Source organism: Dermacentor albipictus, unplaced genomic scaffold, assembly GCF_038994185.2.
Source record: "Dermacentor albipictus isolate Rhodes 1998 colony unplaced genomic scaffold, USDA_Dalb.pri_finalv2 scaffold_19, whole genome shotgun sequence".
Lineage (NCBI taxonomy): Eukaryota > Metazoa > Arthropoda > Arachnida > Ixodida > Ixodidae > Dermacentor > Dermacentor albipictus.
In genome coordinates this window covers 4,170,752-4,181,326 of record NW_027225573.1, presented here as the reverse complement: position 1 = coordinate 4,181,326, position 10,575 = coordinate 4,170,752, and the positions used below count along the sequence as shown (strand labels likewise).

Sequence of the window (10,575 nt, the reverse complement as noted above, 5' to 3'; positions counted from 1 at the left end):
CAGTTCTGAAAGGCCAGTTGGTTGGAAGCCTGTTGTATTGTTCGGCTCGCTTAGAGCGCAACCATAATTAAGGAATATGCGTCACTACTTGTAGCACTAACGCTTTTCTTTAACATGGCGCTCGTTGGCCATAGCTGGCCCTTGCGCCATCAGACACCACACATCATCATCAACACTTCCATGTATTCCTTTATTTCGTTGACATCCAAAGACAGGAATTAGCTTCCTTCAAACATCGTTCCGACTTCAGACCGCAACTTCTCTTGTTCCTCGACCCAGAGTGCCTTTAGTATTGACTCATAAGGTGAATGTTCGTTCTTTGTTTCTTTGTTTGTAGACTGTATTTGTAAATTGCGTGCTTATACGTGCCTGTATATGTACATGAATTTGTTATTTCTTTTTTTCGTCGAGCTTGGTTCTTTAGATATTCATCTACTCCACTGCGTTGTCTAAAGCACTGCGCGCATGAGGGTGAAATATACGAATAAATAAAGGATAATAAATAAATAAACAAATAAACTAATAAGTAAATAAAGAGTTTTCCTCATTTCCAAGTGATAACTACCCGCCATTGTCCAAAAAAGCGGACTAAGTCTTCTTTCAGTACTGCCCATTTCCATTACAGAGAGCAAATATTTCGTGGCAATGAAGGTTGAGAATGCAATGGGCATAGATAAGAAACTTACACTTCGAATAGGTGATAAATTGAGTGCCTTAATGTCAAAAGTAAACGCAAACTTTAATGAAGTTTCCTTTGAGCACCCAACGCGTCATGCGTGCTGAGGTTCAATTCCTGCAAGCAGCGAGTTTGTTTTCTCTTCGGTTCTGTAATTTCTTTTTTTCTTTACCGAAGATGTGACAAATTGCGCGAAATAATACGAGTTATGCTATGGGTTGCTTTTCCTACTCAAATATATTTCACCTGTGCTGTGTTGCTTTCACTAAGCAATGGGCTTCTTCAATACTTTAAAAATAGATTAAGTCGCTAAATTCCTGAGGCTCTCTCTCTGCATGAAAACCTTAGTTCGGATTTTTCGCCTTATATGTCAATTTATTCTCGTACACGTAAACTCTATAACTATGATAATCATGTCTAAACGCAGCGTGACTGTGTTGTCCCAGTCAAGAGGGCAACCGGAGGTGCGTGTTTTTCGAATTCCACTGCTCTGTTTTCTTTTCCACGGATATCTTTCGCTCTTTGCTTTATAAATTTAAATAAACATTTGCGGAGCCTATCACCGCCTCTTTCTTCAAACATTTCTTTTTTTTCCTTCGTGTAGCGCCACCTGATGCTGCCAAGAAGAAGAGGCACGGTGTCACGATTTCATCTGCTTGCTGTTTTCTCAGGAGTTTATCAAATGCTTGCGTCCGATATGCAGCGAGAATATGCGATCCGCTTCCACGAGACGGCCTCGCTTCGAAATTTTATACGCCAAGAGACGACTACTCTACCAGTGTTTATCGCGCTGCTTGCGGTGCACAATTAAGCACGCTTGACACCCGCGTATCTCGACCAGCCACCCGCATATCTTCTGGGGAGGCGCGAATCTTCCCCGGAGCACTGACCAGTGCCCAGTAGTATCGTGCTGTCTACGCTGAACAATTTTCGTCGGTGCCGCTGGCTTATATAGTTACGCTTTCGAATTACTTAAGCTCCAGCACTCGTTAGGCCCGCAACAGTCTCTTCAGAACATCGCCTGCTGAACGACCCGTGAATGCGCTATCTCACAGCATCATGCAAACTACATGCGTGGCCATTCTACTGATGCGCTTCTACGGTGAGTTTATGCACCGTTTTTTCATGGGTGCCCCTATGGATGGATGGATGGATGGATATTATGAGCGTCCCCTTTGGAACGGGGTGGTGGGTTGCGCCACCGAGCTCCTGCTACTATACTGCCTAATATCCTACCTAGGGTTAAACAATGAAAATAGAAAAAAAAACTCTGGACTACCACGCCCAAATTTTCTGATCCCCTATTACGGACTGTGCTTTTGTACGTCTCCTTCTTTTGTCGTTTCCCTACTTTTCTTCCACCAATCCTCCAGTCGCCTCTTACTAATGTCTATTGCGGACATGTTTGCCTTACCACTTCTCCCTCTGAACCCAATGGCTTTAAGAAGGCCAGGGGTGCCTAAATCGGCCGCTGGGTAGATGTCTTCACATTCTAATAAAATATGCTCCGTAGTTTCCCTAGCTTTACCGCAGCAAGCACATGCTTCTTCTTCCTTCTTATATCTCGCTTTATAGGTGCGTGTTCTAAGGCATCCCGATCTCGCTTCAAAAAGTAATGAGCTTCCCTTTGAGTTATCATAAATGGTTTCTTTCCTAATTTCGTTTTTTCCTCTTAAGTAGTTACTCATGGCAGGTTTATTTTCCATTGCCGCCACCCATGAGATTAATTCAGCCTCTCTGACTTTCCGCTTGATCTTCTTTGTTGCTGTGTTGTCCAACCTACAGGCCGCAAACTTGCTGCTAAGCTTCCTAGTTCTTTTCCTCCACTGTGAATCAATGTTTTACCTGTATATATACCTGAACACTCTCCCAGCCCATTTACTTTTTTTCATATTCCTCAGCCGTTCTTCATACTCAATTTTACTGCGAGCTTCCCTCACTTCAAAACTAGTCCAGCCCGTATCACCCTGCACAGCTTCATTTGTAGTATTCTCATGAGCGCCCGATGCGAGGCGACCCACTGACCTTTGGTTCACATCGAGTCCTGACTGTACCCCTGATTTAAAGCAAACAACCGCATTTCCAAAAGTAAGTCCTAGAACCATTACACCTTTCCACATACCTCGGAGGACCTTGTACCTATTGTATCCCCATAGCGCTCTGTGATTCATTATGGCTGCATTTCTCTTCCCATTTACTGTTATGGTTTTTCCCTCTGTTTCCATATATCCATTGCCTTCGTTTATCCATATACCAAGGTATTTATATTCTGTTACCCGAGGTACTTCTTGGCCCTGTATCTCCACGGTCTGTTCACTGTTTTCAATGAATATCATAACACCTGATTTTCTAACACTACATTTCAAACCTAAATTGTTGCCTTCCTGTCCACAGATATTAGCCAGACGTTGCAAATCACTTTGCTTGTTAGCTAGCAGCACAATGTCGTCCGCATAGAATAAACCTCGGAGTTGCTGCTCTATTACTGTACCCGCCTGTTTAAATGAGAGATTCAACCCGATATTATTTCCTTCTAGCGCCCTCTCCATCCTCACCATGTACATCATAAAAAGCAGCGTGGATAAAGGGCACCCCTGCCTCAGTCTCTTGTAGATATGAACTTTCTCTTCGCTCCTCATCCCTTCCCATTCAACGCAAACGGTATTTTCTAGGTAAATCTCTCTCAAAAGCTGTAGACAATCGTTACCTAAGCCTTCCCCTTCCAGAATATCCCACAAAATGTTACGGTCTACGTTGTCGTAGGCTCCTGTAATGTCTAAAAAGGCCACATACAAGGGTCTGCTTTCTGCTTTTGATATTTCAATACACTGAGTAAGAACAAATAAGTTATCATCCAAACGCCTACCTTTTCTGAAGCCATTCTGAAGCTCTCCCAAAATGCCATCATTCTCTGCCCATGCTTGAAGCTTTAATTTGATTGCCTGCATTGCTAGCCTGTATATTACCGATGTTATGGTCAGCGGCCAATACGAGTGAATTCTGTCTTTCTCCCCCTTACCTTTATAAATTAAATTCATTCTACTTTGTCGTCAACTGTCTGGTATTCGTCTATCTTTTAAAGTTTTTTCCACTGCTTTCAGCAGAGCTTCCTTACCTTTTGGTCCTAGTTCATTTATCAGCCTAACGGGAACCTTGTCTAGCCCTGTGGCTGTGCGCTAAGGAATTTTCTCTCCCACTTTCTTCCAGTTTAAATTCATCAGCACCAGCTCCTTTTCCACTTGGGTCTCTTTCATGCTCTTTTTTCATCAAGTACAACCTCGTCATTGCCTTGGAAAGATTCGGCTGTTGCTTTTCGGATGTAATTTATTGCCGCTTCTCCTTCCAGTCTGTTTTCACCTTCGTCTAGGATATGTTGTTGACTTCCTGCCTAATAATTTTATGTGGTTCCAAAATATTCTAGGTGCGGCCTTCTGTTTGTCACGTATTTCTGACAACCAACCTTCACTCTCACCTTTTAATTTTGCTTGCACCAGTATTTGAACCATAGACTTTTTCTCCCGGTATATTTCCCATTTATTGGTTGCTTCATCCTGTGGCAACTGCGCCTTCTTTGCCTGCCTGTGCTCTCGAGATGCTTTCTGTCGTTCGGCGATCGCTTCTCGTATCTCCTTGTTCCACCAGCTTCTCGGTTTCTTTTTATGCGAAGCATATTACGAGGGCTCAACCCAGCTCCTCAGGCGCGGCGGTGTCGCCTTGAAACCACGTGACACCGTGACGTCACGACAGAGGAGAAGTGGCTTTGGCTCAACTCTTGCAAGATGGGCTGGGCGGGAATCGAACCAGGGTCTCCGGAGTGTGAGACGGAGACGCTACCACTGAGCCACGAGTACGATGCTTCAAAGCGGTACAAAAGCGCCTCTAGTGATTGCGGTGTTGCCTTAGAAACGAGCTGTTTCTAAGGCTCAGGCGTGCGTCGCTTGCTCAGGCGCACATTTCGTTGCCGCGCCGAACGCTGCGTTGCTCGACGCTCACCGCGTCCAATGCGGGGCGTCCAAGGCTAAGCAGAGTAACGCATGAGTTGTTTCTTCGTCTAGCCGAACCAAATATAGCCAAGCAACAGCAGTTCACCAAGATAAACAGTGGTTCAACAACTAAAATAAAGGCTAGTATGCTTCGCATCCTGGGCTTAACCTTACCTAAGCCACAGCCATTTTTTCCTTTCCAACGAATATGTTTCTCTTTCCGTACTTCTGTCGTTATTACACTTAGAAGCTCACCATATTTCGACTCTTTACTTGGCCCTTTGCCAAGTTCTTCCTCAACTCTAGTGACTGTAGTTGCTATTTGTTCAGCGTTCAAACTTGGACTGGCCATTTTGCTCTCCTTGCTCTCTTTCCCAACTACATATCCCATTTTCAAAATGATGCGTTTATGGTCACTCCCTATGCTGTTAAACCCTTCCTCATCGATGACCATTTCTCTCAACTTATCATGATACCTTCTGTCATCAGACAGTAATCAATGGTCAATTGCCGGTTTCCCACTTCCCACGTCATCTTTCCTTCACACTTAGGTCCTGTATTCACGATCACGAGGTTATGTTGCTCACAAAGGTCCAGCATTACTTCTCGTTATTGTCGGTATAGCCATCTAAATCCTGTATGTGGGCATTCATGTCACCTGATAGGACAATTTCAGCACCACTCCCGAAACCCCTAATATCAGCGCTTATGCATTGCACTAACTCTGTATTCTTCTCTGTGCAATTTTTTCCGGTCCACAAATACGTAAAGCCCAGCCAAGCTTCTTTCCCACTCATTGTACCTGATAACGAAAGATGCTCTTGACATTGTGAATTTACTCTTTTCCATTTGGCTTCCTGATGGATGAGCGTTCTGACTCCCCCTCCCTTTCTTTCCGACTTAGTTCTGTTGCGCCCTTCCGAAACAAAATTCTCAATACCTGGCGGCTCTTCTGAGTCTCTAAGGTGCGTTTCTGTAACCGCATACACCCCTATTTGTTCTCTGTGTAACTGCTCCTCAATCTCTGCCCACTTCTCCTTTCTTCTGCCGCCTGCATGTTTATGTAGCCTATTGCATGGCGAGCTCTTTTTCTTGTTTTCCTCCTTTTTCTGTTATCGACGGCGATGCGATTCTGATGTTCCCCTAGGGGACTTTCTTCATTACTATGGAAGAAGAAGAAGAGCCGAGCGGCGTAGACGTGCTTCGCATGGGCTCTGTCGACTTTCCTTATTCTTTTAAGAAGTTCACATCGGAGGACCGAAGTCTTTGTCGGACGACCTTCGTGAAGTCATCCGGAACCCCCTTGAGAAGTTTGAAGACCGTGAGTGCATATTATTTTGCGCTCTTGGACTTTGAAGTTCTCCGGGGTGGCGCAGCCATGTTAAGCCTGACGCCGCCGTACGTAGCAGCGCGGAGGTAGGCGAGGCGCTCCGCCGCGTTTGCCGCCGCTCGCTTCCTACGATTACTCGAGACTCACTATGGCGCACATTGCTGGATCCCAGCCGGCCGCTTCTACTTCTACCGGAGGGAGTGGAGGTGAAGCTGTTGCTACAGCCCCACCCGCCCCCGGTGCTATTGTTGGAGCTGGCGCCGGGCCTACGTCGCAAGAAACTACAGCCATGGACTTCCAAGATATCTCGGAAGATCGCCATGACGACCCTGCCACTATGGAACAGGACCTTTCGCAAGGGACGCCATCGGAATGTCCTTATTCCAATTGGTCTTTACACCTCAAGCGAAGAACGAAGAAGAAGCTCGCCAGAGGCGAGCAAGTGTGTGTGGCAGGCAGGGTGATCTCTCCGCTATCGCCCTCCTCCACCACCGCGTTATCATCATCATCCTACGCAGCTGCAGGCGCTGGGGCATCAAAGAAGCCTTCTTTTAAGAAGAGGCGACGGCTGCCCCCACTGCCACGTAGCGACTTCAAAATCATCATTCGACCCAAGAAAGGCCTTCAGGTGAAGAGTTTCAGCAACCACCAAATATCGAAAGCCGTCTCGGCCGCCTGCGGAGGGAAAGTTGACGATTCGCATTTCATCGTGCGCTTGAGACCCGGTTCCAACATAATTATTGTTAGCACCCCCGATCAGGAGGTCGCTGATATGGCACGCAAGATCACGCGGATTGGGCTGGGCGGCAACCTTCACGAAGTCAACTCTTACGTTGCGGCACCAGACGGAGTGGCCCGGGGCGTCATTCATGGAATCGACCCGGATACCCCGCCCGAGGAGCTTATGACTCACCTAAGGGTGAGGACCCAAGGCGTTGAAATCGTGCAGGCCCGCATGCTGGGCAAGACCAAGACGGCCGTGATCACGTTCAGCCCTGACGTAGTTCCACGATACGTCTACTACTACGGAGGGGAGACCGAGTGCCACCCCTACAAGCCCACAAAACAAATCTGCTATGTGTGCCAGCGCATGGGACACCGATCGGACGTTTGTCCTACCCCGAACGTCAAGATCTGTCTCGCTTGCGGGACGCACGACCCGACGGACGGCCACGAGTGCTTGCTCAAGTGCGCCGTCTGCGGCGAAGCTCACGCCACGGGGTCTCGCGAGTGCAAGCAAAAGCTAAAACACAACACTACCACCAAAAAGCATCCTCCGCCCGGAAGGAGGAAGGAAGACGACGACATTGATGGAAGAAGGCCAAGACGAAGCCGCCTGCGGTGGTTCAGCTCGGAATCCTCGGCGAGCCGCTCAAGTTCCCGGGCCCAGTCCAGGTCAAGGTCCCGGTCCCGATCCCGATCCCGGTCCCAGTCCCAGTCCCAGTCCCAGTCCCAGTCCCAGTCCAGGTCCAGGTCCCGACTCCGCTCGGAGTGGCCAAAGCCAGGAGAGCAGCGAGGGCAGCGCCAGCCTTCTACCTCGACATCCACGTCGAAGCCGAAGAACCAATCGGGCAAGAAGAACCAAGCCAACAACAACAAGGTGAGCCGGAATCAGTCTTGTACCTCCTCCGCTCAAAATAGCAGTGAAAATAGTAAATGCTCCCCAGAATGTACGCGCATCAGGGAAGAAAATAAAAAACTGAAGGCTCAGGTTAACGACCTAAACCAACGCATGCAACGCTTAGAAGCGTTGCTAAGCAAAACAAGCAACAACACACAGGCAGGGCAGCAAAGCGGCACTAAAGGCCACCAGCCCGCCATCTCCATTCCTGCCCCCTCAAGAACCACCACGCCCTCATCGCTACCCGGTGCGGCCTCGGCAGCGGCAGGCCAGTCAAGTGTAGTCACCCTCGAAGGCATTTATGCTACAATACAACAGATGCTTTACCAGATGGGTGAATTAAACAATAAAGTCAAGGAGAACACACTTAGCCATGAAGACCTTGAAAGAAGAATACGCAAGGTTGAGTTTGGCTCGCGCAAGCGGGTCGACGACGAGAGCAGCAACCCACGCATGAAGGCGTACAGGCGCATGAACAACACGGGCGACGTCAGGGACGCCGAAAACTGTGACGGCGGTGCCATGAACGTCAGCAATGGCTAATACCACACGCAGCGCGCCCGAACACCTCGTGATCTGGCAGTGGAATTGTCGCTCTTTCAACAAGAAGGCAAGTTCACTCCAACTTTTCATCCAAAATCACCTATACCCCCCCGACGTCATCTGCCTTCAGGAGGTCGGGAACCAGCCGATCAGACTGCGGGGTTACTACGTAATTAAACACGCGGGATCACCGAAGGTCGCGGTTTTAGTTCACAAAACGGTGACGGCCGTGGGACAACATTATCAACATCATGCCATTAATCACGTGCTAGTGGAAGTCCTCCCGCAGAAGAGGGGTAGACGTAGCACCTTCATCCTGAATTTGTACAGTCCACCGAGGGCTCAGAAAGACGACTTCCGCAACATCATTTACGAGAGCGTGAGAGCCGCTGGCGGCAACCAGCTGGTTGTGGTGGGAGACATGAACGCTAGACACACGACTTGGGGCTACCAACAAGACACGCAAAAGGGGAGGTCGCTCCTCGATGCGGTTGACCAAATGGGCCTCGAATTGATAACCAATCTCCTCCAACCAACCCGAGTAGGCAATAGTGTAAGTCGAGACACGTTTCCGGACTTGTCATTTGTCAAAAACGTAAGGGAATACTCATGGGCGCACCTGGGCGAAACATTGGGCAGCGATCACTACATCCTCAGCATCTCGGTATCCACGCCGAAACTCAAGAGAACAATTGGCGAAATTAGGCTTACGGACTGGGAGGCATTCAGGCAGTACCCCCCGCCCGAAAACGGTATAACAGACATAGCGGAATGGATGCAGCACCTCCGGGACGCCCACATCCAAACCACTAAAACCATCCAGCGCACGGTCGAGACGCCCGAAGTCGACCGCCGGCTCTTACACCTGTGGGAAGCCCGTGGGGGCCTCCTCAAACGGTGGAAGCGACAGCGGTTAAACCGGAAGCTACGTCTACGAATCGAGAAAATAACAGACGAAGCCAGAAATTACGCAAACGAGCTGACGCATCAAAATTGGGTACAGTTTTGCACCTCGCTCAAGGGTACCTTGAGTACGGCGCAGACGTGGGCCATCCTACGTTGCCTGATTGAGCCCGACAAGGCGAAATCGACAACCAGTCGGACGCTCCTAGAAATCGCTCACAAGTTCCCCGGAAACGACCAGGATCTGATTGACACCCTAATAACCAGATATCTTGGAAGCGACGCCATACAACCCTGCCTCCTAAAATATGGAGGAGAACCAAGACCAGAACTGGACGCTCCCATCACGGAGGAAGAGGTGTATGCCGCGGCACGAGCCTCACAGCGCAACACTGCTCCCGGAGTTGACAAAATCACCAATGCCATGATTAGAAACCTGAGCCCGATGCACATCCAGGACTTCACCGAATACCTAAACGAGGAACTCTGGAGCAAGGGCCACGTACCGAACGAGTGGAAACACGCGGAAATCGTGACCATTCCCAAACCCGGCAAGAAGCCCGCGATCGACGCCCTGCGTCCCATCTCGCTGACTTCGTGCCTCGGCAAGCTGTACGAGAGGGTCATCGAAACCCGCCTCCAACATTACATAGAGGACGGTGACCTCTTCCCGCACACCATGCTTGGCTTCAGGCCGGGACTTTCTGCGCAAGATGCGTTCCTAATCCTAAGGGAAGAAGTTCTTAAGGGCATCCCGAAGGGAGGAGAACATCTCCTGCTCGCACTCGACCTAAAAGGGGCCTTCGATAACATCTCTCACGAGGCCATTCTCAAGGGACTGAACGACATCAGCTGCGGGGAGCACATCTTTAATTACGTTAAATCGTTCTTGACGGGCCGGACGGCAACCATCGGAATTGGCCAGACTCGATCGGATACGATCGACGTGCCGAACAAAGGAACACCGCAAGGGGCGATAATCTCCCCGATTCTATTCAACGTCGCGATGCTAGCGCTGACCAAAGAGCTGCGGAAGATCCCCGACCTAGGTTACGCTCTGTACGCAGACGACATCACGCTCTGGGCCACCAAGGGCTCCCTAGCGCGAAAAGAGGCGACCCTTCAAGAGGCCGCGACGGCCGTGGAGAGATTTGCGGCAGCGAGCGGGATGCGTTGTGCGCCAGAAAAGTCCGAGGTGATCCGGGTGCACGGAGGAGGAATCTACAAGTCTCCCGGCCCTATCGACCTCTATCTTGAGGGCCAGAAGATCACGGAGGGCAATAAGACTAGGATTCTGGGTTTTTGGATCCAGAGCAACCTGAAAGCCTCCCACACCATCCAAACCCTAAGGTCTGCCACCAACCAGGTCTCGCGGATTATAAAACGAATTACAAGAAGCCGCAAGGGCATGCGAGAAGAGGACACGCTTCGCCTCGTCCAGGCTCTGGTGATCAGCAGAATCACGTATAGCATGCCGTATCACTATCACTCGCTAAACAAACGCGACCAAGAACAAGTC

At 49.3% G+C, this 10,575-nt stretch overlaps 2 protein-coding genes across 4 annotated transcripts in view; both read left to right on the top strand.

Annotated features, from left to right (window-relative positions):
- Window positions 1-1,569: 1,569 nt before the first annotated feature.
- LOC139052201 (usherin-like) overlaps window positions 1,570-10,575 on the top strand; it is a 165,868-nt gene continuing 156,862 nt past the window's right edge. For all 3 annotated transcript variants that reach the window (XM_070529284.1, XM_070529282.1, XM_070529283.1), the window contains exon 1: window positions 1,570-1,778. In XM_070529284.1, the coding sequence (XP_070385385.1) occupies window positions 1,736-1,778 (43 nt within the window). In that variant the 5' untranslated portion in view covers window positions 1,570-1,735. The remainder of the gene's footprint in view (window positions 1,779-10,575) is intronic.
- LOC139052128 (uncharacterized) lies at window positions 5,843-9,334 on the top strand. The gene is made up of 2 exons (XM_070529225.1): window positions 5,843-7,426; window positions 7,457-9,334. Exons 1-2 carry the CDS (start codon window positions 6,138-6,140, stop codon window positions 8,151-8,153), a joined length of 1,986 nt encoding a protein of 661 aa, XP_070385326.1. The 5' UTR covers window positions 5,843-6,137; the 3' UTR covers window positions 8,154-9,334.

Bases quoted from the DNA above. Each gene is read 5' to 3' on its own strand.
- LOC139052128 (XM_070529225.1), top strand. From the start codon at position 6,138: ATGGCGCACATTGCTGGATCCCAGCCGGCCGCTTCTACTTCTACCGGA. The intron at 7,427-7,456 runs GTCCCAGTCCCA...GTCCCAGTCCAG, and splicing joins CGATCCCGGTCCCAGTCCCA to GTCCAGGTCCCGACTCCGCT.